The 26598-nt window shown below is 41.9% G+C and overlaps 1 protein-coding gene across 2 annotated transcripts in view; it reads left to right on the forward strand.

The window, feature by feature from the left end:
• Positions 1-26598, forward strand: part of GPR156 (G protein-coupled receptor 156) — a 138733-nt gene that overhangs the window by 98533 nt on the left and 13602 nt on the right. For both annotated transcript variants that reach the window (XM_015129961.3, XM_077993851.1), the window contains 5 exons: positions 9902-10031; positions 10283-10393; positions 17210-17335; positions 18666-18761; positions 22706-22942. In XM_015129961.3, the coding sequence (XP_014985447.3) occupies positions 9902-10031; positions 10283-10393; positions 17210-17335; positions 18666-18761; positions 22706-22942 (700 nt within the window). The remainder of the gene's footprint in view (positions 1-9901; positions 10032-10282; positions 10394-17209; positions 17336-18665; positions 18762-22705; positions 22943-26598) is intronic.

Consider the following 26598-nt stretch of genomic DNA (forward strand, 5'->3'; position numbering starts at 1 on the left):
CTTGTGCTTCATGCCCTACTTAAAATCAGGACATCTGCTCTGCCCTTTTGGAAGAGCTACAAGTCACCTGCCAGGAATTGCTCAAGGCCTTTTCCTGCAGCTAAACAGAGAAAGGAAGTTGAAATCACTGCCTCATAAATTACAACACATGCCAGGGTCGTAACCCTAGAGTCTGAGGTTCTAGGTGAAAAGAGGATTTTGCGTGTGTGTCTAGTGTTTTCCCGTGGCATTTAAAAGCACATCTAAAATATAATTGCATGAGATATGGCAAAAATACATTCAGAAACTATTTTTTTGAAGACAAGCAAACAAAGTAGAATGTGCCCATAATATTCCTAAGTAAAGCCACACAAACTTCCTTTCCAGTAGAGGTATCCTTTGGGGCTTTTTACCCCTCCTCATCACCAACTTATCTTGAATTTATCACTATGCTTTTTCACTACTGTTCCTAAACTTCAAGGCGTTTAGTCTTATATCCAAATTTCCGTATTTCAGCTTTTAAAATAGTTTCAAGGATACTTTTAAAGTTGATCCTAGCCAGGAGAGGTGGCTCATGCCTGTAATCCCAACCCTTCAGGAGGCCAAGGTGGGAGGACTGCTTGACTCCAGGAGTTCAAGACCAGCCTGGGTAACAAAGTGAGACCTTGTCTCTACAAAAAAATAAAAACTAACTGGGTGTGATGGCATGCACCTGTAGTCCCAGCTACTTGGGAAGCTAAGGTGGGAGGATCACTTAAACCCAGTAGATCGATGCTGCAGTGAGCCAAGATCATGCCACTGCACTCCAACCTGGATGAGAGAGTGAAACTCTGTCTCAAAATTAAATTAAATTAAAAAGTTGATCCCAGCAAACTAACACTGGAACAGAAAACCCAACACCGCATGCTCTCACTCATAAGTGGGAACTGAACAATGAGAACACATGGACACAGGGAGGGGTACATCTCACACTGGGGCCTCTTGGGGGGTGGGGGGCAAGGGGAGGGAGGGCATTAGGACAAATACCTAATGCATGTGGGGCTTAAAACCTTCATGACTGGTTGATAGGTGCAGCAAACCACCATGGCACATGTATACTTGTGTAACATACCTGCACATTCTGGACACATATCCCAGAACTTAAAGTAAAATTTAAAAAGAAAGAAAAAAAAAGTTGATCCTTAGGCCTGTTTATAGTCCAAGGGAGCTATGAATGCTGAAATTTGTATACTATCAATTTATATGTATATTCACATATTAATATCTATAATACACAGATTCAGGAATATAGATTTTTGTCAAATGGCCAAGTGGATACTGATAAAACAACTTCTAATATTCAATTAAAATTTTATTCTATTTTAAAGAAAAAGAACAAATAGGAAAATCGTCTTTGCAATGAAAAGGTCAGAAACCAAGGAGGTGGTGTCCTAATACGCTGATAGCAGAGATTATATCTCCTTTGCCTTCCTATCTCTGGTTCTTAATACATTGGCAAGTTGGTATTTAGGAATTGTTGAATTAATATTTGGCACATGAAGATCATTAAAGTAAGAACTCATAAAGCATGGGAAAAACAAGGTCATTTGCTAAAGGGGAATTTGGGGGCACAATACTTAGCAAGTCTTCTTTTACACTTATAGCTAAATATTTTGTTTGTTTGACCATTTGATTTGGATGTAAATTCTGTTGCATCTCTGGTAAACCAAGTCAGCCTGCTCTTCCTGGTTAAGAAAGAGAGGCAGAAATGCAAAGTGTAACCAGCTTATTAATAAGCTAAGGATAGAGAAAAGAAATTTGTCTCTGGGCTGGGAGCAGTGGCCCACGCCTGTAATCCCAGCACTTTGGGAGGCTGAGGCGGACAGATCATTTGAGCCCAGGAGTTTGAGACCAGCCTGGCCAACATGGCAAAACCCCATCTCTACTAAAATTACAAAAATTAGGGAGGGATGGTGGCGCATGCGTGTAATCCCAGCTACTTGGGGTGGCTGAGACACGAGAATTGCTTGAACCCAGGAGGCGGAGGTTGAAGTGAGCTGAGTGTGCCTCACTGCACTCCAGCCTGGGCAACAGAATGAGACTTTGTCTAAAAAAAAAAAAAAAAGGAAAAAATAAAAAACTGTCTCTGGCATAACTTGAGAAGGGAGAAGCTAGAAGAGACATTTGATTTCATCAGGTCCAAGCACTGCTAACCATTCAGCTATTCTGTGGGCAGAATGTCTCTGTTCTTCCAGATGCAATTTCAGCAGCTGTGGGCCTGAACTGACAGTGCAGGGTAAGGAGCTCCCTCTCTCCATGTGAAACGAAGCAGGACTACAGGAAAGCAGGCTGATTTGGAAAGGCCAGGTCCACCCAGGACAAGAGGCGGTGCTGAATGTTTGGCTCATGACAAAACATAATTTACAAATTTACTGGCTTCAAGGATGTAAAAAGATATAATTTACTGACTTCAAGGGTGTAAAAATGCATGCTTCCTAGCCCAGCTGCAAGCAGCAACTCAGTCCAAGATCAGCAGATTTTCTGAAGCCTGGGGGTGGGATGCATGTTGTTAACCTCTGATGCAGATGTCTACTGAGAGTCTGTAATCTGTGTGGTCGTGAAGATGAGATCTCATCCATCAATTGCTTGACAAGGGCTATCATCATATCTCTGGGCCTACGTGGCCCTCAACACACGATGTGAGAAACATATTGGACAAAAGCATTTCCTGGGAGAATCCTCCAGCAAGAATTCAGCCATTGGCAAAGAATCTTTCAAGTGGCCCTATCTCATTGGAGACAAGTAAACATATATACACATGGGCATATGTGAATATACACACTCCTCCAAGGTGCTACACTTTCCTAGAAACAAAAAGAATGAGAGAGGAAAAAGCTTTACAGGCATCCTGTTAGGATGCTTTCTCTCATTTATTTTTAGACTCCTTTCAGCTCTATGCTGAGAGGGAAAGCAAAGGAAGGGCTTACCCAGAATGTGAAGCTTTTTAGTGAGGGTTTGGGGTGTGCAGATTTGGTAACGTGGTGAAAACCCAGTGTCTATGGAAGTTCACGGCATCCACAGCACTCAGAGCCCCCCAAATATATCTGGCCCTTGTGTTCACTAATTCCAAGGAATTATCAGCGGTTCCAGGGGACCGTGGGGATCACCCTGAAACCACTACAATTACCCAAAATGTGCCCCTCCTAACACATAGGCATTGAACAAGTTCCTAACTTCCCCCCAACTCTCACAGATCTCTGGTACTTTAAAAGCCTTATGGCACACGTGCCTAGCCCTCAGCATTCTGCCTAACAGGGGAGTGCTTTGCCAGTGAAAAATAAGATTAGGGAAGAGGACAAAGAAAGGAAGAAGAGAAGGGGTTTCCATATCCATTAATGAATTCATTCAACAGATGGTTATGGAACACTTACCATTTTCCAAAGACCGTGCTATGGTGTGAGTTATAGAACAAGAAACAGCCTGGGTTTTAAGGAGTAGAAACTGTCCAGTGGAACTAACATTAAAAGGCAGTAATATAACATGACAATTGTACTGATGCACATAGACCCTGGGGTGTTGTAGGGACATAGAGGATGGCACCAAACCTAGACTGAGGGCATCATCTATACAGATACATACTCTTATTTCTTTGAGTCCTGTGAGGTGAGTCACTCACAAAGAAAATGTACAGAAATAACTCAGAATAAATAAAAAGATGGATGGCATAGTAAGCTTGGCAGATCGATGTTGGAGAACATCAGTTTTGGTGGCAACAATCTGCAAGGTTGTCTAATTTTCTCCTGCACCTCTCAGCTGCCTGGATGCAAAAGCAGACAATGGATTATGGCTCTGATCTGAGTTTACTGGGCAGATGCTACAGAAGGTCTTGTTTGAAAAGGGAATTGGGTGTTATTGAGAGAACAGTTCAGATGACCAACCAGGGATCTGAAATTGGGTTGAGATAGGAAGAGAGACTGATAGACTATGAGGAAGCAAAAGAACCAAGTGACTGGAGGTCTGTAGGCTGTCAATGTACAAATGTGGTAGGAGTAAGCACATGAGAGGGCTGGAGGGTAGGACCCTCATTCATTTATTCCTCAAATGTTTATTGAGTGCCTTCAGTGTCCAGGTAGTTTTCTAGTTCTGGGAGTACATCATGCACAATTCTATTGGGAGGAGAAAGCAATAAACAAAATCATAATAATAAGTAAATTATGTAATACGTTAAAAGGTAATAAGTACTATGGTTGGATGGGGGCAGGGGAAGAGAATAGAGCAGGATGAGGATTCAGAATTCCGCGGATAGGGTGTAATTTTAAATAGGGTTGTCATCATAGCCCTGGTTGAGAAGGTAACATATGAACACGCAGTCAGGAGAGAAAGAGGATGAGCTATGCAGATCCATGTATTGAAATATTCCAGGCAGAGAGAACAGCCACTTCAAAGCCTCGCAGTGTGTGAGTGCCTGGTGTTTTCAAGGAACAGCAAGGAGGCGTGTGGCTGGAGTGGGATGGGCCTGGAGAAGATGTAAGAAATGAGGTTGAGAAACAACAGGGATCAAATGTGTAGGCTTTGTAAACTCTGGTAAAGACTGACTTTCCCTCTGGGAAATAGAGAGTCATTGTGGGGTTTTGAGCAGAGAAGTGACATGATCTTATTTCTCTTTAATGGATTACTCTAGCAGCTATGTTGAAAATAGACTTGAGGGAAGTGCCAGGGTAGAAGCAGGGAGACCAGTTAGGAGGCTATTGCAATAATCCAAATAAGAAATGCAAAGTAAGACTTTGATCAGGTGGTGGCAGCAGAGGTGGTGAGAAGGAGTTAGATTCTGGATGTATTTCGAGGATAGAGCCAACAAGATTTATGACAGATTGGATGTGGGTGATGAGCAAGAGTCAGGATGACTCCCAGGTTTTTGGTCCAGGCAAATTGAAAGGTGGAGTTGCCATTATCTGAAATGGGGAAGAATGTGAGCGATTGAGGGGGAGGCTTGGAGTTAAATTTTGAACATATTGTAGTCAAATTGGTGTTGGGATATTGGTATTTAAAATTCCTGAAGGGGAACCATTCTGAATGACCCTAAGACCCAGAGTGTAACCTGGGGATGGGTGTCTGAAGAGGAATAAAGTGAAATCATTATGATTGAATAATTTAGAACTCTGGAGGCTGAAAGGCTAATGAAATCTCCTAGGATGTTCTACTAGGATGGTGGCCCAGGCACGAGAGTAAGGAATAGGGTCAGGCCTTATGATAGACACTTTAAATACAAATGGTTAGAGGTCCCACTAATATTAGCTTGAGGTGTGCAGAATTTTAATTGGGTGCAGATTAGTGTATACATTAGAAATAAGCAAGATATTAAAAGATCAAATTTGCTGAAACACATCAGATAACATTATGATAAAGCTGTTTGGAGTTTTATTTGAGATAGATTTATAATCCCATTGTAGCATGGATCCAAAATAGTAAGTTAATAAAGAAATTGGATAAATTTTCACAATTTAAATCTTAATTGCTTTATTAGAAAGCATTTTGGAAAGACATTCATATTTGGTTTTGGATAGGTTAAAGCTCAGTGATATGATTTACATCAATTTTTGTAGCATTTTAGAAAGCATGGTCTTGTGACATCTTAGGAAAGTTTTCTGTTAGTCACAGCATGCCAACAAGTACCTTGTGCTCCATTCTCTGGCCATGTTTTCAGACTCAGTAACTCCAAATAAAATGAACTGCCAAGTTCAGAAAGTAACATTTGATAAAGTTTTGCAACATCATACCGTTGAGCTGGTGGATGCCACTTAAGTATCTGAATTCATTAGACACTATTGAAATGATAATGCAGAATTATACAGGTTTTGCAGATGTAGTTCGATATTTACCTATACGTGTTGAAACCTCACTTGAGGATAGAAAAATCAAGAAAGTTCTTGTCTTACATTTCCACTCAATAAATGAAGAGGAAGAGATAATGAGATAGCTATATAATCCTTTAAAAAAAAAAAAAAAAAAAAAACTTCATTTTGTTTCTGACTGACAGTAACCCAATTCAGGCATTTTACTCTTCATAAATGGAAGACAAGTAATCTAGATAGTACTGGCTATCTGTAATTAAGTATACAATATTGAAATCTATTTGCTTTGTGGAAATTATGTGTTTGTGACTGATTAAAATATTCAACTATGTAGGTTTCATCTTTTAGCTCAATAGAAAAATATAAATGACACTGGTGGCTGAATTCCTACCAACGTGGCAAAGACATTCCCCAGACATACATAATTCACCTGCTGAATTGGAGATGATTCACCTTTCAGTGACTTCACAGGTGTTAACTTGGCCAAACAAAAAAGGGAAATCATCTTGTATTCATCTTTTGTTCCCTGAGGCAAGTTTTCAGTAAGATTGCTCAGGAAAAATGTCACAACATGCATATATAAGTCCATAGTATATCTATTTGAATAATGAATTAGCATCACTGTCTGAGAGGTGAAAACTATTCAATGTATATTTTGTGGAAAATGACTAAATTGAGTTCCTTTTAGCTAAATCAGAAAGAGAAGGAATCCTCAATCAGGATTTCATGCAGTACTGTATCACTCAAAGGAAAACTGATTGTATAGTGATACTCAAATAAAATGGGTCCAAAGAAAAATTATGAGAGAAACTTACCGATCAGTGATCTAGACCAAACAGACATGTGGCTGTGAAATCCAGGCAGTTGCTTGGTGACGAGGTCACCGTCAGATAGTCATGGCTTATGTGCAGGAACATGAGAATGGCCATGGGGAGGAATAGCCGGGTTATGGGTCTTGCAGGAGTCCACCCACTGCTTGTGCCATTGCTCAAACTTCTGACTGCACCAAGCGGCTGATGCCAGGTCAGCAGTGTACTCTGCTCTGAATCAATGTCAGCACTGGTCTCTCTAATGGAGTACTTTTCTTTAAAAAATGCTTTGTGAAGCTGCTGGTTAGCATTGTTCTTACTTCTGTAGTTAATATTCACCACATATTCCCCTTCTTTTGTGGAGAGATAAAGAAATTAAGGAAAATCACTCTCCATAAGTCCACAATCTGAAGACATGGAGGCTGAGGAGGCAGACCTGAATGAATAAGTAGATCATATAATAGGGCTATATCTTAAATTTGGATATAGGAGACTTAAGGTAAACCATAGAAGATTGTTCTTTATACATGTAGCTCTTTTGCTAAATGATAAAGGTGGTATGTTAAGATTAATGATTCTGAATGTAATGTACAGAACATACCAGAACAGGGAAAAATTGGTGTTTACTGAGAGCTGAAGATTACATCAAAAATCTAAAAAGTAGTATTTTTTCATCATCTTAAAGTTTGCAAAAGTTTTGGCACATACATCATCTCATCTTTGCAATAACCTGTGGGGTAGATACAAAAGATGATGTTATTTTCATTTTACAGATGAGGAAATAGGAGCCTGTTTCCTGGTCAGACAGGCTTAGTCAGCTGTGAGTGGCAGAGCTGGTATACCCACCTGTTACCCTCGACTCCAGTTCCATTGCTCCTAACATGATTGTATCCTGGATAAATATGGTATCAAGAATGGAGGGGCCGGGCGCGGTGGCTCACACCTGTAATCCCAACACTTTGGGAGGCTGAGGTGGGCGGATCACCTGAGGTCAGGAGTTCAAGACCAGCCTGGCCAACATGGTGAAACCCCGTCTCTACTAAAAATGCAAAAATTAGATGGGTGTGGTGGCGCATGCCTGTAAACCCAGCTACTGGGGAGACCAAGGCATGAGAATCGCTTAAACCTAGGAGATGGAGGTTGCAGTGAGCCAAGATTGCCCCACTGCATTCCATCCTGTGCAACAGAACAAGACTCTGTCTCAAAAAAAAAAAAAAAAAGAAAAAGAAGAGTGAACTTTGGGAGGCTGAGGCAGGCAGATCACTTGAGGTCAGGCGTTTGAGACCAGCTTGTCCATCATGGCAAAACCCTCTCTCTACTAAAAATACAAAAATTAGCCTGGTGTGGTGGTGGGCACCTGTAATCCCAGCTGCTCAGGGGGCTGAAGCAGAAGAATTGCTTGAACCTAGGAGGCAGAGGTTGCAGTGAGCCAAGATCACACCATTACACTCCAACCTGGGCAACAGAGCAAGACTCTGTCTCAAAAAAAAAAAAAAAAGATGGAGAGCGAGAGAAAGCTCAGAGACTTTGAAATAAGAAGTGAAAGAGGCCTGGCACAGTGGCTCACACCTGTAATCCCAGCACCTTGATAGACCGAGGCAGGCAGATCACTTGAGGTCAGGAGTACAAGACCAGCCTGACCAACATGGTGAAACCCGTCTCTACTAAAAATACAAAAATTAGCTGGGCGTGGTGGCGGGCGCCTGTAATCCCATTTACTCGGGAGGCTGAGGCAGGAGAATCACTTGAACCAGGGAGGGGGAGGTTGCGGTGAGCCGAGATTGTGCCACTGCACTCCAGCCTGGGCAACAGAGTGAGACTCTGTCTCAAAAAAATTTTTTAAAAAAAGAAGAAGTGAAAGAAACCTGGCAATTGATTGGGTATTTCTGATAAGGAAACAGAAGGAAAAGGTTATTCCTAGGTTTCTAAAACCTGGAAGAGGAGGACAGTGAGATTATAATATAAACAGCTGACGTTGGCAGCATGCCTATTATGTGCCAGGCCGTGTGCCAAGCATTTTGCCATATTGCCTCATGAAATCCTCACAACTCTTTGAAGGTAGATCATATAATTATTATTCTCATTTTAGAAAGGGTATGCATGAAAGTTGCTCTCACTTTTAGAAAAATAAGAAAATCTTCCCTCCAAAACAAGGTTCAGCTCATCTGGACTCACTGGCCTATGGTGACAGTACCTGGGGCCTGGGACAGTGGTTTGGTGTTCTTGTGTGTATGGATGTATCACAATGTCAGACACAAAGTAACTAAGCTGTGCTCATGGCAGTTATGATGTTTGCAAATCCAGCACTGCCAAACTGTTTAGTGCCTCCTAGGTGCTTTGCCTGTGGCTAGAACAAGCTTCACTAAGTGGATAGTTTTGCCTTGGCCCTAGCCTTTAAGGTGGCCTGCCAGGTCACCAAGAGACATAGGTAAGAATGCTTTCCTCCTTAGTTATGATTTAAAAATAAAAGTATAGCAAAGTATAATTATCAAATGACTTTTAGTAGAAATGTTGCATTTATATACACTATTTAGATTACAATTCTTAAATACAATGGCTTTCCTTCTTGTTACTTGTAATTAATTAGTATCAGTCACTGTCCAGTGTGAGACTGGCGTTGCCCTTAGGTTAACCAGTTCACATCCTGAACCTCTGTTGGTGCCCGGGGTATTTGTCTGAACCCCTGATTATTCACATCTCCCTCTCACTTTCAAATTTGTCTCTAATCTCATCTAAAACTGTTAATACTTGAGAAAAGGCCCTTCCCCAATTTCTTGCTTCTAATCCCTTTATCTTCTTTCTTTCTTGGTCAAGTAGAGGAAAACGGTTTACATATCAAATAAAGCAAATAGTATATGAAAAAAAAAAAACATTGTTTCCAAATAGTTTACCTTACAGCTCATTTCTAAGGGCTCCAAACTGTGGGTATCTACCTGCTGGTTATTAATTCACTAAGCTGCACATGGCAGTCCCCTAGCAACCATAAACTTCATGGATAAAATCCCAACTCTTCTCCAGTACTACCTGTTTGTAGGTAGTCAGCCTTCTTTTAAAAGACTTGGAGTTATACAAGCAATAAGTGCCAGAGTTTAGTTCTTTTTGAAAATAAATTTAAAGAAATCATAAGTTTTCACAGGGCTATAAAGTGGTTTCTTCCCAGTGGTCCTTCACTCCGAGGCTGCACTGGAGATTATGCTGGTGAGGAAGCTTTGATCTCATAGGTCTTTGGCCTCAAGGCAAAAGGTCATGGCTGTAAGTGTCTTTCTTCCTGATGCCCTCTAGGATTGTGAAGATGTCCAGTCCCAATCTGAACATTGTGACCTTATTGGGCAGTTGTCTGACTTACAGTAGCGCTTACCTCTTTGGGATTCAAGATGTTTTAGTGGGGAGCTCAATGGAAACTCTCATTCAGGTAGGTGAAGTATTAAAATTTGGTTTTGACTAAAATTTTAAAGTTGTGATGATTTTTTTAAACCAGCTGCTCCCATGGGTGGTGGTTACCTTTATCCTTGGTGTGGGCACTTTTCGAGGCAATCCCAGAACACTTGGTGAGGTTCACTCTGTACCCCATGCCCTCTGTGGGACCCAGACCCTGCAAATCAGAGTGTGTGGAGAACTGACAAAGGTTCCTCTTGTGACTCTTCTGTCCCCTTCCACCTGTAGATAAGACTGTCCATGCTGTGCATTGGGACCTCCCTTGTGTTTGGCCCCATTCTGGGAAAGAGCTGGCGACTCTACAAGGTGTTTACCCAAAGGGTGCCGGACAAGAGAGTGGTAAGTAGACAGCAAGTACACAATACTTGATTGTAGATGGCAGATTCAGCATTAGTTAACAGCTAGAGAAACTCATGCAGATTACTGAGCCTAGCCCCTTTCAGGACATCCGAAGTTCTTGTTTCTCATTCCAAACCCTGGAATCATGCGGCCTCATAAAGCCTCAGGCCTGGAAGGCTGTGGATCACTGCTGTTGAAGAGAGGGCTTCAAACGTGGGCTCTGGTTCCTATGTACCCCAGGCCCTGTGGGGACATGTGAGCTGGCCAATACCTGGCACCAGTGTGAGGCCGAACAAGATGTCCAGAGACTGTTGTTTGGCACAGGTGTGAGCTGGAAGTGAAGGGAGGAAGAGTGATTACAGAGAAACTATAGCAAGTAAGTAGTTATTTCCTTCCCTGGAGCTCAGTTCTTTTCTATATAGAAGGCAGAGAAGGATGTGTCCAGAGAAGTGAGCAAAGAAGAGCAGGAAGAATCAACCCTAAGTTATGTAGCAGCCAGATCACCGACATGTCCCTGAGATCAGTCATCAACTTAACCACATTTCCCCATTTTCTCAGGTTGTCTGATGAGACTGCTCAAACCTCAATTCCTGACCAGTACCCTCATTGGGTATAGGCCCTGCCCAGACCCAATATATCATTCAGTTGGTGTTTACTTCTCTGGAATGATGGGAATTTTTTTTTAGCAAATGTTATTGAATCATGGTGCATACTTACCAAAAGCTCAGCTGTGAGCAACCATACCTGTGAAGAAGATTGCCTGAAAGGACAAAAACTGCATTCATCCCTCAAGAACACTAATTTCTTTTTTAAACATAGCTTTATTGAAGTATAACTGACATGCAGTGAACTGCACATATTTAAAGCATATGATTTGATAAATCGTGACATGGATATACAACCAAGAAACATGGTGCATAATGAACATATCCCTCATCTTCAAAAACTTCCTTGCAACCCTTTGTTATCTCCCTCTCCTGTCCAATCCTTATATCCCTTGTTCCTATCCTCAGGAAATCATTGATGTGCTTTCTGTCACTGTAGATGAGTTTGCATTTTCCAGAGTTTTCTATAAATGTAACCATACAGTATGGACTCTTTTTTCTCTGGCTTATTTTACTCACATAATTGTTTTTATGAATATTATAGTTATTTATGTTGTGTGTATCAATAGTTCTTTCTTTGTTATTGCTGAGTAATATTACAATGCATAGATACACATTTGCTTATCTGTAGATGGATGTTTGGGTTATTGCCAGTTGTGGCGATTAAAAATAAAGCTGCTATGAACATTCATGTACAAACTCTTTGTTTAGACATAGGCTTTTATTTCTCTTGGGTGAAAACCTAATTTTTTTTTTTAGAAAAAAATATTTTAAGAGTAGGATGGTTAGATCATATGGTAAGTGTATATTTAACTTTTTAAGAAACTGTCAGACTGTTTTTCAAAGTGGTTGTACCATTCTGCATTTCCACCAGCAATGTATGAGAGTCCATTTCCTCCACCTTCTTGGCAGCATTTGATTTGATCAGTCTTTTTCACTTTAGGCATTCTAATAGGTATGTGTGGTAGTATCTCATTATGGTTTCAAATTTGCATTTCTCTAATGCAATATTAAGTATTTCTTTACATGCTTACTTGCCATCCATACACCTTCTTTGGCAGACTGTTCAAATCTTTCACCCTTTTTTTTTTTTTTTTTTTTTTTTTGAGACAGAGTTTCACTCTTTCACCCAGGCTGGAGTGCAGTGGTGTGATCTTGGCTCACTGTAACCTCCGCCTTACGGTTTCAAGTGATTCTCCTGCCTCAGCCTCCGAAGTAGCTGGGATTACAGGCACCTGCCACCGTGCCTGGCTGATTTTTGTATTTTTAGTAGAGACAGCGTTTCATCATGTTGGCCAGGCTGATCTCGAACTCCTGACCTCGTGATCTGCCTGCCTTGGCCTCCCAAAGTGCTGGGATTACAGGCATGAGCTACTGCGCCCAACGTCACCCATTTTTAAATTGGATTTTTTGTTGTCTTATTATTGAGTTTTGTGAGTTCTTTTTATATTCTGGATATAAACCCTTTATCAGATGTATGATTTGCAAAGATTTTCTTCCAGTTTATTCTTTTGTTCCTTTTACTTTCATTTACTTCAGAGTGTCTTTCAAAGACATTTCTAATTCTGATGAAGTCGAATTTACCAATATGTTCTTTGTTTTTAGGTTTTTGTTTGTTTGTTTGTTTGTTTTTTGTATTTTTAGTAGAGACTTCACCATGTTGGCCAGGCTGGTCTCAAACTCCTGGCCTCAAGTGATTCACCAGCCTCAGCCTCCCAAAGTTCCAGGATTACAGGCATGACCCACCACACCCGGCTCCAATGTGTTCTTTTATGGATCATGTTTTTGGTATTATATTTAAGAAATTTTTGCCTAACTTAAGGCCCCAAAAGGTTTTCTCATGTGTTTACTTCTAGAAATTTTAGAGTATTAGCTTTTACATTTAAGCCTATGATCCATTTTGAGTTAATTGTGGTATATGGTATGATGTATTAATTGAATTTTATTTTTTTACATACAGACATTTGATTGTTCCAACACCATTTGTTGAAAACATTGTCCTTTCTTCACTGAATTACCTTTGTGCCTTTGTTGAAAATCAGTTGTCCATAGGTGTGTAGATCTATTTCTGGACCCTCCATTCTGTCTCACTGATGTGTCTGTCTCAACAGCAATACCATATTACCTTGATTACTGTAGCTTTATACTAAATCTTGAAATCAGGGAGTATTGATTCTTTGACTTTCTTCTTCTCTTTCTTTTTTTTTTTTTTTTTTTTTTGAGACGGAGTCTTGCTCTGTCACCCAGGCTGGAGTGCAGTGGCCGGATCTCAGCTCACTGCAAGCTCCGCCTCCCGGGTTTACGCCGTTCTCCTGCCTCAGCCTCCCGAGTAGCTGGGACTACAGGCGCCCGCCACCTCGCTCGGCTAGTTTTTTTGTGTTTTTTAGTAGAGACGGGGTTTCACCGTGTTAGCCGGGATCGTCTCTCGATCTCCTGGCCTCGTGATCCGCCCGTCTCGGCCTCCCAAAGTGCTGGGATTACAGGCTTGAGCCACCGCGCCCGGCCTCTTCTTCTCTTTCAATGTTGTTTTGGCTAATCTGGGTCCTCTGAATGCTCATGTGAATTTTGAATCAGTTTACTGATTTCTACAAAAATTCTTTTGAGATTATGTTGAATCTAATATAGATGAAATTGTGGAGAATTGGCTTCTTACTAATGTGTGTCTTTTTTCCCATGAACCCATTTATTTAGCTCTTTAATTTTTCCCATCTTTTTTTGTACTTTTCAATATTGTTCTTTCACATCTTTCATCAAAGTTATTTCTAGGTATTTTATATTTTATGCTGTTTTGTATGTTATTATTTTTCAAATTTCACTTTCCAGTTGTTTGTTGCTAATATATAGAAATATAATTACTTTTTTTTTTTTTGAGATGGAGTCTGGCTCTGTTATCTAGGCTGGAGTGCAGTGGTGCGATCTTGGCTCACTGCAACCTCCGCCTCCCAGGTTCAAGCGATTTTCCTGCCTCGGCCTCCCAAGTAGCTGGGATTACAGGTGCCTGCTACCACACCCGGCTAATTTTTATATTTTTAATAGAGACGAGATTTCACCATGTTGGCCAGGTTGGTCTCAAACTCCCAACCTCAGATGATCTGCCTTCCTCGGCCTCCTGAAGTGCTGGGATTACAGGCATTAGCCACCGTGCCTGGCCACATAAATATAATTAATGTTTATATGCTTAGCTTGTATACTGCAACCTTTCTAAAGTAAGTACGTGTTAGTTCTAGCAGCTTTCTTTTTTAGACAGAGTCTCGCTCTGTTGCCCAGGCTGGAGTGCAGTGGCGAAATCTCAGCTCACTGCAAGCTCTGCCTCCCAGGTTCACGCCATTCTCCTACCTCAGTCTCCCGAGTAGCTGGAACTACAGGCACCCGCCACCGCGCCCAGCTAATTTTTTGTATTTTTAGTAGAGACAAAGTTTCACCATTCACGGGATGGTTTCGATTTCTGACCTTGTGATCCACCCACCTCGGCCTCCCAAAGTGCTGGGATTACAGGCGTGAGCCACCGCGCCCGGCCTCTAGCAGCTTTTTATAGAGTCTGTCAGATTTTCTACGTAGATGACCATATCATCAGTTAATAAAGATAATTGATTTTCAATCTCTTGTTTGATTGCACTGGCTAGAAACAATAGTACAATCTGAATGGAAGTGGTGAGAGCAGATACCTTTATTATTCTTGATCCTATGGGGAAAACAGTCTTTCAAAACTAAGAATGATGTTAGCAGTAGTTTTATTGTAGATGCCATTTATCCAGCTGGGGAGGTACTATTCTACTCTTATTTTGCTGAGAGTTTTAATCAAGAATTGATGTTGGGTTTTGTCAAAAACTTTTTCTGGGTCTATTGAGATGATCATATGGTTTTTCTTTTTTTAGTTCATTCACGTGGTGGATTATGTTAAATGGTTTTTTTTTTTAAACCCTTATACAATACTTTATTTTTTAGAGTGGTTTTAAGTTAACATAAGAATTGAGCAGAAGGTACAGAGGTTTTACATATACACTCTTTCCCCACACATGCATAGCCTCTTCCATTATCAATATTCCCCATCAGAGTGTATATTTATTACAATTGATGAACCTACATTAATACATCATTATCACCCAGAGTCTGTACTTTACATTAAGTTTCACTTTTGGTGTTGTACATTTTATGGGTCTGGACAAATGTATAATGACATATATCTACTGTTACAGTATCATACAGAGTAGTTTTACTGCTCTAAAAATCCTCTACGCTCCTGCTCTTTATCTCTTTATCTGCCCATATGTTAAGTGATTTAGGGTGTCAAACCAACCTCCATCCCTGGGATAAACTCCACTTGGTCATGATACATTATCCTCTTCATAATTGTTGGACTCATTTTTATAAAAACTTTGTTTAGAATTTGTACATTCATGTTTTTAATACATATTGCTCTGTAGTTGTCTTGTAATGTATTTTTCTCGTTTTGGTATCAGAGTAATGTTGGCTTTATAAAATGAGTTGGGAACTATTCCCTTCTTTTCAATTTCAAGAAGAATTTCTATAAAATTGCATAATTGGCACTCATGTATAAGTACCTTACAATAGTATGCTTCCTTTTATCCCTATTCCTATCTTTGGTGTTACGTTATAAGCCCCATACAATTATTTTGTTTAATAAATCAATTATCTTTTAAAATACTTTATTTTTTATTTTTAAAACCCAGGACAACATGCTGAATTTTGTTATTTTCTTTAATGATATTTAAGTAATGAAAACGAATCTTGTATTTTTTTGTTTAGTTACCTTTTCCAGTGTTGTTAATTTCCTGTATAGATCCACATTTTTGTCTCATATTATTTTCCTTTGCCTGAAGGATATCTAACATTCCAGTGTGGGTGTGCTACTACTGAATTCTTTCAGCTTTTGATTATCTGAAAAAGTCTTTATTTTGCCTTTGTTTCTGAAAGATATATTACTAAGTATAGAATTCTAGACTGAAATTTTCTTTTCTTCTTCCAGTACTTTCAAGATGTTCCTGCACTGTCTTCTCACTTGGCCTTCTATTTGATGAGAAGTCTCATGTTTATGTCTACGCAAAATGTGTCTTTCGTCACTGCTTGCTTTGAGTAGTTTCCCTTTATCACTGGTTTTGAACAGTTTGATTAGGCAATTGGTTTGTTTTTAATTTTACAAACACTTTGAATCATATAACTGGTTGTGCTTCTTTCTTTTCATTGGTTGTCAAAAGCTCAGATCCACATTTCTTCTGCTCCTATTAGTAAATGCTATTATATATACACTCTTCATCTGAGCCTTCATCATAATTCCCTTTATTTTCTCTCTTCCCTGATGTTTAATGTTTTAATCCTATCACAGTGTATATTTTTCTCCATTTATTTTTGTAGTCACAAACTAACACATTCTCTTCATCCTAAGTCAAATACGGATGGTCCCTGACATACAACGGTTCAACTTAACAGTTTTTCTGTTTTACAATGGTGTGAAAGCAATCCACATTCAGTAGAAACCATACTTAAAATACCCATACAACCACTCTGTTTTTCACTTTCAGCACAGTAGTCAATACATTTCATGAGATATTCAACACTTCATTATAAATTAAGCTTTGTTATAGACGATTTTGCCCAGGTGTAGGCTAATATAAGTGTTCTGAGCACATTAAAGGTAGGCTCGGTTAAGCTGCAACGTTTGGTAGGCTAAGCATATGAAATGCATTTTTGACTTATTATATTTTCAACTTATGATGAAAATAGTTTTATTTTTGATGGTTTTATCAGGACATAACCCCATCATAAGTCAAGATATTAAGTCAATCTGTAGTTCATGTGCATATAATGAAAATGCTAATGATTCCTTCTGCATCTCTGAATCTCACCCTCTCAGTTAATAGTTATTAACAGTGTGGTATGACATCCATGTCTATGTGCTCATATAAACATATAGAAATAATAGTTTATTTCTTTTATAAAGCACTTTGAGTCCTTTGTGGGAAAAGGTAGGATATGAAGAAGTTAAACAAATGGAAATATGTAATGCTAATAATGATATCAGCATAGAAGTCATTGTAAATGTTTGGTGTCTGTTTCATTTTTGATAGCTACATTTGAAGCTCCTTGGGAGGGCTGACCTTGGAGCATATAGCTGAGAGCACTTGGGATACTCTAGCCCGTGTGTCATATAGCCAGTCAACAAGGAGGAGTTTTGACCTTGACTCTTTTGCAGATTATCAAAGACCTGCAGTTGCTGGGGTTGGTGGCAGCCCTGTTGATGGCTGATGTGATCCTGCTCGTGACATGGGTGCTGACTGATCCTATCCAGTGCCTCCAGATTCTCAGTGTCAGTATGACGGTGAGGGGCCAAATCCCTAGGGAATCTCATCCCCAAACTGGACTGACCTCTGTGGATACACAGGAGTCATCCTTGCAACAAGAAGATAAAGGACTCCAAGAGGAGGGAGAGTCAGGAGCTGTGGCTTCCATGAAATCCTTGCCCTTGTCTGCCACCACTCCCACTGCTCCTCCTGCCCTAGTGTCTCTTTGTGGGCATACAGTGAGATATCAGCCTGCTGGAATCTGCCTGGCAGTTACCACCACTTCCACGTCATCAATAATTAAAACTTTCAGCTATCAGCAGTTACCTTCCCCTAACTGTAGAGGTGGAGGTGGTAGTTTAAGGTGGCCTTTGGAATCAGTCAACCCTGGTTCAAATCCCAGCCCTACCAAGCTCACTAGCTGTGTGACCTAAAGTCACCTCTCTGAGTCTGTTTCCTAATAGGTAAAATTGAGATAATACTACTACCTATTGCATAGGGTTGTGGCAATTTAACCTCTCTAAGTCTGTTTCCTAATAGGTAAAATTGAGATACTACTACTACCTATTGCATAGGGTTGTGGCAAAAATTAAATGAAACAACGTAGGTAAAAGACTTAACCATGTCCAGTACATAGTATTCAATTAATAAGAAGTATGGCCAGGCATGGTGGCTCATGCCTGTAATCCCAGCACTTTGGGAGGCTGAGGCAGGCAGATCACTGGAGGTAAGGAGTTCGAGACCAGCCTGGCCAACATGGTGAAACCATGTCTCTACCAAAAATACAAAAATTAGCCAGGCATGGTGGCACATGCCTGTAATCTCAGCTACTTGGGAAGCTGAGGCAGAAGACTCTCTTGAACCCAGGAAGCAGAGGTTGCAGTGAGCTGAGATTGCACCACTACACTCCAGCTTGGGCGACAGAGTGAGACTCTGCCACAAAAAAAAAAAAAAAAAAGTATTATGTATCTCCAGCCTCACAAGGGGCTTAGGAATACAGTAGAATCATGGAATTGTGACACTGCAAGATTAAGGATTCAATGATTTGCAGAAAGCAGGTGCATAATGAAATAGTTTATAATTTTGTTGAGGCACTAATCTGATTGGGGTAGCAAAGCACATAACTGAGGGGTAAGCCCTGTTGTCACCAAGCACACACCTGTTAGCCCAACTTTATCATCTCTTCTCCTAACATGTAGTCACTCTCATTTAGGTTCTAGTGGAGTCACTTAAATGCTACAGTTTTTACATACTGAGGGGGAAATCATGTGCTGTAGAAAAATTAACACTCCAGGATGTTCACAAAGATCTGCTGTGTGTTCCTGGTAATTGTGGGCACCTCCAGTTCTGACTCTGTGTCCCTTCTAGGTGACAGGGAGAGACGTGTCCTGCACTTTGACCAGCACCCACTTCTGTGCTTCCCAGTATTCTGATGTTTGGATTGCTCTTGTTTGGGGATGCAAGGTTGGTAACCACATCTGATATGGTCTCTGTCACCAACAAAATGGATATGAAGAGGGAATTACAGGAATTAACAAGGTGATGTCTGCAAATAATCTTCAACTCAGAGGAGACCTCTGTTGATGCATAAACCTCAAAGCCATGACCGTTTTTACTTTTCTATTTTTATTTGTTTGGGGGAGACTCTCCCAACTCTTTAGACTCCCTCATTCAGTCTTCCCCCAAATCATCTGGAATTCCCGCACTGTTTCTCCTATTTATTGGTCTGGTTTCTTAATTGATTTGACAATACCAGTTTTCCCTTCAGCTTCCTTGCAAGGGGAATTGTGAGGAGACATTTGACCCAGCTTTATTTGTTCTCTAAGTGCCTTTATTATGCCTTCAAGATTTGGGCCAAGGTGTCCTGCTGCCTTTCACCCGCCTGACTTTCTCGCTCTGCTTGGAAGTAAGGCTGGCTCTGAGACAGATGGCAGCATTCATGGGGCCCTTTGAGGGGTACCAGCCGTCTCACAATGTCTCCCATACTGCCCCAAATCTCTCACCATTAGACTCATTTGTCTCTGTTAGATGGGCAAAAGTAGGATATTATTTCCAGAAGGTAGAGGATACCTGCATGGAGCACTGAGGACGATCCTTAGAACAGAACAGCTGGTTTTCAGCTTAGAGAGACAGAGAACTGGTACTGAGGGGTACAGGGCAGTGCTGATTCCACAAACAAGCAAGCTCTGCCTGATAGCAGACTACCTGTTGACTATCAGGGCAGAGAGGTCTGGTTGACTGATTACTGGCAGAGGAAAAGGAGGAGTTTTTGTAGAAATAAGTGTCCTTTAAGGGTAAACTCTGGCCGGGCACAGTGGCTTACACCTGTAATCCCTGCACTTTGGGAGGCTGAGGTGGGTGGATCACTTGAGGTCAGGAGTTCGAGACCAGCCTGGCCAACATGGTGAAACTCTGTCTCTACTAAAAATACAGAAATTAGCTGGGTGTGGTGGTGTGCACCTATAATCCCAGCTACTCAGGAGGAGAATCCAGTAGGCTGAGGCAGGAGAATCGCTTGAACCTGGGAGGCGGAGGTTGCAGTGAGCTGGTATTGCGCCACTGCACTCCAGCCTGGGCAACAGAGCGAGACTCCATCTCAATTAAAAAAAAAAAAAAAAGAAGTAAACTTTACCCACTCCACCACTAAGAAAGTATTAGAAGTTGTTGCTTCTGAGGAACAGGTTTAGGGGTGGGCCAAAGTGGGGCAGGGAAACATTCCTTTTTAACTATGTACAAATATTACTTTGACAGAAATATTTTTTAAAAGAAGACTCTAGGAAGTGAACAGCTCTTGATCTCCAGAATCTTGCTAATGGTTAAAAAAGGAGCTTCAGTTGTGACAGATCAGGATTTGAATTCTGACTCCGCCCCTGCCTAGCTGACCCTGAGCCTCATTTAACCTCTCTGAGCCTCAGTTGCCTCATTTTAAAATGGGGATGATGATAATATCCCCTCAGAACTGTTCTGTTTCTAAAGAGTTAATGCATGTTAAGAGTTTTCAGCCACTCCTGGTCCATAGCAAGAGCTCAATAAATGTTAGATATTGTTATTACTGTTCTTCCACTGCCCCCTAGACACTTCTGAAAAATACATTGCCTCTGTTGGTTCCTTGAGTCCCTGTAGAAGAGTGTGTCCTCCCCAGCCCAGAAAGCCAGCACTTCCCCCATAGCTACTTACTTTGTGACTCAACTTTATTTATTTTCTCCATTGCCTTTTTTGTACTCCCATTTCCATTTTATTTTACTGTAGTATCTTTCCATAGGAAAAAGAAGGAAAAGGAAGGAGCATCAGGAAACTTACTGAGCCAGACCCCATAGACTCCTTGGTCAGTGAGAAGCTCCTCAGGAGGACCTCAATCTCCACATTAAGTTCTCGGACCCCCCACCTGAGTCTGTCAACTGCCTCTTACCCCACACTTCTCTAGCACACTAGCAGTTAAGGCCAGTGATATGCAAGGTTCAGATATGACTCACTCAAACACCAGCCAAGAATGTATAGACACTTGATTCACACCCATTTCCCCCTTAACAAGAATTTTAATGGAATTAAAATCTTTTAGTGGAATCATATCTGAACATTTCAAAATCGCAGAATTAATTTCATTTCCCTTTGATTAAATTAGCAATGATCCAACTCTGCTGAATACCACCTGATGGCGTTAGTTACCCAAAAGTCGGGCTTCCCTGGTCTGACTTATGTGTCCTCTAGTCATTGAAGATCTCAGGGTGGCCACATTTGGCCCTCAGGCCCCATTTGGGACTCGGGCATTAGTGGAACCTGGAAGGTATCTCTTCCATGCTGACTCCTTCCCTCCTGGCACAGCCAGTTCTCCAAAATATATTCTTTAGGGCCACCCATGAAGGTGGAGTTGACCATGTCGTATGATTTCAGGGTCACCAGCAGGTGCCCTGCTGATACCTGCCCTTACTTTCATTATTAGTTCTCCCTCTGAATCCCACAGTCCCACCCCCACCTCGTCTCCCATGGCATCTTCACATTCTGATGTTCACATGAACATTTTTAGGCTGGTGCAGTGGCTCACGCCTGTAATCCCAGCACTTCGGGAGGCTAAGGCGGGTGGATCACCTGAGGTCAGGAGTTCGAGACCTGCCTGACCAACATGGTGAAACCCCATCTCTGCTAAAAATACAGAATTAGCCCAGCATGGTGGCACATGCCTGTAATCCCAGCTCCTGGGAGGCTGAGACAAGAGAATCACTTGAACCTGGGAGACGGAGGTTGCAGTGAGCTGAGATCATGCCATTGCACTTCAGCCTGGGCAATAAGAGCGAAACTCCATCTCAAAAAAAAAAAAAAGATTTTTGTGCTTACTTTAAATCTACCTACCAGACCAAGTGCCTTAAAAGCCAGGACCATGACTTTTTTGTGTCACTATTTTCTGCCCTACACCTACTATGGCACTGTGCACATACTCAGAAAGGTGAACCTAATTGAATCTACATGTTATGTATTATTGACTAAAGCTTTGATTTCTGTATGAATGCAGCTTCTATGGAGGGGGCAGCACTTTAAGATGCTATGAGTTATATTCTCCTTAGTACAAATGACAACTCAGAGCAGGTTTATATTCATAGGAAAGAGAAAAGAATAGGGCCCTGGGTTCCTTGTAGGGGAGCAAGAAATGTCACAAAAAGGGTGAGAACTATAGATGGAGCTTTTGCTGCCTATGCCTGCCCCACAGTCTTGCCTGGGTCCCAGCCTGCCTTTGTTCTCCCCTTTTTTTTACCCTTCATCTCCCATAAACACTCACTGGCCCAGACCCGCTGCTAGCCTGTGGAGATCCTTTGTGTAAATTTTTAAGAGGCCCATCCCTTCTCATCAGATGCAGTCTTGCAGGTGTGAGGCTTGACAAGCAGATGGTGCCTTTGGGCAAATTAGAGAAAAGAGCCCCTTCCTCTGGGCAATGCCCCGGCTGTGGCACGTGACTTGACAAGCAGATCACAGGTCACTTTCAGCTTCCCTGTGTACCCTGAGCTTTGAGCAGGGCAACACTGGACAATGGCTGTGGAAGCACTCACTACCAGAGGTTCTGTGGGCCCACTGTCCTACTAGTGCCCAACAGCTCTTTCTGTAGGGATACTAACCCACCCACATGATCCTGTCCTGTGCCTTGTCTCAGAAGAGTCCTATGTAATGACTGACTTGCTGACTTCTGATAAACTAATTCTCAGCGAAGCAGAGGAACAATAACATTTATTAAGTACCTAGTAGGTACAAGGGGCTGCCCTGAGGGTTTTCCTATGTGATATCTTAATAAATCCTAATAGCTGTCCTTAAGGTAGGTATTATTATCCTAATTTTACAGATGAGGAAATTGGTTGCAAACCTACTGCTCATTGACCTCTTGTTTCACTTCTCTGAGCCTCCATCACCTCTTCACCCCCCAGGGCCTGCTCCTGCTGTATGGTGCCTACCTGGCTGGCCTGACTGGCCATGTCAGCTCCCCTCCTGTGAATCAGTCCTTAACCATCATGGTGGGGGTCAACCTCCTTGTACTGGCTGCTGGACTGCTTTTTGTAGTCACTAGATACTTGCACTCCTGGCCCAACCTGGTCTTTGGACTCACATCTGGAGGGATCTTTGTTTGTACAACTACAATCAACTGCTTCATCTTCATTCCCCAGGTATGGATTTTGCAGGGCTGGTCCTCTTGGTCACTCCAGAGTTTTTCACTGATAAAGTGCTCTTTTTTTCCTACTGATACCTTTCCATGCCACTTATTGGAGAGTCAGAAAGCAGACAGGGGATCCTAGTGAGCTGGTTGCCTTTGTCCTTCCTCACTGTCCTGGTCAGCAAGGGGGACAGGCCAGAGTGGTCCAAGCAGTGGTGGCAGCCCCTGTTTGCACTCTTCACACCTGTGGTGCCTGTCCCCTTGCGGGGGCTGCCTCACAGTCCTGCTTTTCCACCCACCCTCCGGCCTGCTGCACTCATTCCCCATCCTCCCCTCATTCCCATCATGTTATTAATATTTCTTTCACTAGCCTGGGAGCAAGGAACCTTTATATTTTTCCATTTGGGGATTGCAGACTCACAGGGAAAAATCCATTTGGATAGAACTTTATGATTTAAAATGCTTTTCCTTTCTTTTTATTGGAGGAAAATATAGAACATTTCTCTGCTTTTTACAATAAGGAGAGGTAGAAACTAAATAAAAATATGTTTCACATTATGGGAATTTTAAAAAATCAAATAAGGGAGGAAGACAGAAGCAGAAATAGCCAGATAGCAAAGAAGAAAGGGAGTCAGAGGGAACAGAGAAGGAATCTTAGGCTCAGAAAAGAAAGGGGTGTGTAATTGTTCATGCTACACCCTGGGGACCACCGAGCCACATATATCTAGGTTAATGCACTTGGCACTAGACACCTTGTTTCCCTCCTAGTTCTCCTTTCCTTCCTTCTGAGTCCTCCCTCGTCCCACTCCTCCCTCAAGACCCTGTCCTGATTCCCACTGCAGCTTCCAGTTGACTGTAAACTAATTCCTCATGAGGGAGCTAACTGATCATTTAAGTGTTGGCTGATGACAGGTTACAGTGTATTTGTGAAAGGGACGAGTGCACTTTGGGGCATGATGGTGTGACACAGGCATGGCCCTGTTACTATTCTTCTCTGTCACAGATCCTCATTACAGTACTCAACAGAATACATAAATATGGAAAAATCTGCAGCAGCAGCACTAGAAACGATGGATGGATATTGCCTCTGTGCCAGAAACTGGAGGAATTTTTGCCAAATCTTAATGCTGTAAAAACTGGAATGAAGGAAGCCATTTAGAGCTGAGGCTTGTTTGTCTGGGATGAGGCAGAAATGGGCTCTGAGAAGCAAGGAGTGTTTCTCCCTGGGAGACAGGGGGAAGGGAGTAGGCAGGGACCTTTTGGAAAGCCCACCCCTTAGGCCCTGCGGCCAACATTGTTGACTGGTAGCAATCAACGATGCAGAGAACTGGTGCTGAGGGATAGAGGGCAGTACTGATTCCATAAACAAGCAAGCCCTGCCTGACAGCAGGCTACCTGTTGACTATCAGGGCAGAGAGGTCTGGTTGACTGATTACTGGCAGAAGAAAAGGAGTTTTTTTGTTGATATAAGTACCCTTTAAGGGTAAACTCTGACCGGGCACAATGGCTAACACTTGTAATCCTTGAACTTGGTGAGGCTGAGGTAGGCAGATCACTTGAGGTTAGGAGTTCGAGACCAGCCTGGCCAACATGGTGAAACTCTATCTCTACTAAAAATATAAAAATCAGCTGGGCATGGTGGTACGTGCCTATCATCCCAGCTACTCGGGAGGCTGAGGCAGGAGAATCGCTTGAACCTGGGAGGCAGAGGTTGCAGTGAGCCAAGATTGTGCCACTGCACTCCAGCCTGGGCAACAGAGCTGCTAACCCCTTTCTTCCTCGCTTGCCTGCACTATAGAGACTGTAACAGCTAAACTCTTCTTTTGCCATCTTCCCATATAGATAGGAGTGCCTGTATGACACCATTTTGAACACGAGAGGTTTTCTCAGAAGCTTCCTTTTTTTTTTTTTTTTTTTTTTTTTTTTTTTGAGACGGAGTCTCGCTCTGCTGCCCAGGCTGGAGTGCAGTGGCCAGATCTCAGCTCGCTGCAAGCTCCGCCTCCCGGGTTTACGCCATTCTCCTGCCTCAGCCTCCTGAGTAGCTGGGACTACAGGCACCCGCCACCTCGCCCGGCTAGTTTTTTGTATTTTTTAGTAGAGACGGGGTTTCACCATGTTAGCCAGGATGGTCTCGATCTCCTGACCTCGTGATCCGCCCGTCTCGGCCTCCCAAAGTGCTGGGATTACAGGCTTAAGCCACCGTGCCCGGCCTCAGAAGCTTCTGAGAAAGCTTTTGCTTTCCTGAAAAAGGTGATAAGCATGGCTAATATCACCCCTTTTACCTTCTTCCTGCCTTGAATGTATGTGATTCCTAGAGCTATGGCAGCCCTCTTGTGACCATGAGGAAAAGACTAAGAGAATATAGTTATAATACTAGGAAAATACAGCTCTTTCCATGTAAGACCATAAATTCTGGAGGAAATGATCTATGAAGGGAATCTGCAGTTCACAAGAAGAGGACTACAAATGTCTAAAGATTTAGAGAAGCTGCCTTCCTCTGAAGTAGAAGTGTTTAGAAGATACTGGACTTGTCAATAAAATTCAAAGGATATTGTCTCTTTTTGACTAAAGCAAACCATCATGAAAAAACCCTAATCTTAATAAAATATTGAATAAGAATTTAAAATATGGTATTAAATTTAAAATCCCAATAGAAGCATTAACTGGGCAATTAGACACTACAAAATATTGAATTAGTGAATTACTTTAAGGAAACAGAAAATAAGGAAACAAATGAGAGACTAGATAAGAAAATATGGAAAATGTCCAGGCACGGTGGCTCATGCCTGTGATCCCAGCACTTTGGGAGGCCAAGGCAAGCGGATCACCTGAGGTCAGGAGTTCGAAACCAGCCTGACCAACATGGTGAAACCCCATCTTTACTAAAAATACAAAAATTAGCTGGGTGTCATGGCATCCACCTGTAATCCCAGCTACTAGGGAGACTGAGGCAGGAGAATCGCCTGAACCCAGGAGGCAGAGGTTACAGTGAACCAAGATCATGCCATTGCACTCCAGCCTGGGCAACAAGAGTGAAAATCTGTGTCAAAAAACAAACAAACAAACAAAACACGAAAAAGAAAAAAAGAAAATATGGAAAACATCTAGGAATACAATTGAGAGCTGATAGGAGTCTCTGAAAGAGAAGAAAATAATTTGGGGCAGAAGTCATTATCAAGGAGCTATCAGAGGAAAGCATTTCTGAACAAAAAAGGCCTTGCTCAGAAAACGGAATGAATTGGCAATCTCCATGATGACGCCCTGCTTACGGCTCCTCTCTCCACCCTCACTTCTCACCACTGCCCCACTTACATCCTAAGCCTCAGCCACATCACTTCTGCTTTGCCTGGTGTTTGAGTCCTCAGCAGCTAGGACAGTTGTGACATCTGGGTACTCTAATCTACACACAAAAATGCAGGATGAAGTACTGCTTGAAATCTGCCTCCCAGGTTTTCACTAAGCAACAAGCACTTGATTTGTTGAATTGGGAAGGGAAATGGAATGATTATGAGGTACAGGAATTGGGTGGATGGACAGCGCTGGGCTTGCTTTCCTTCTCTCTCTGTCTTTCCCTCCTAGCTTTCTTAAGCTTCCTTTCTCTTATTCTGTCTTTCCTCTTCCATTTTCTCCCTTGTGTTTTTTTTTCTCCTCTGGAACTAACTGACCATG

Source organism: Macaca mulatta, chromosome 2 (assembly GCF_049350105.2).
Source record: "Macaca mulatta isolate MMU2019108-1 chromosome 2, T2T-MMU8v2.0, whole genome shotgun sequence".
NCBI lineage: Eukaryota > Metazoa > Chordata > Mammalia > Primates > Cercopithecidae > Macaca > Macaca mulatta.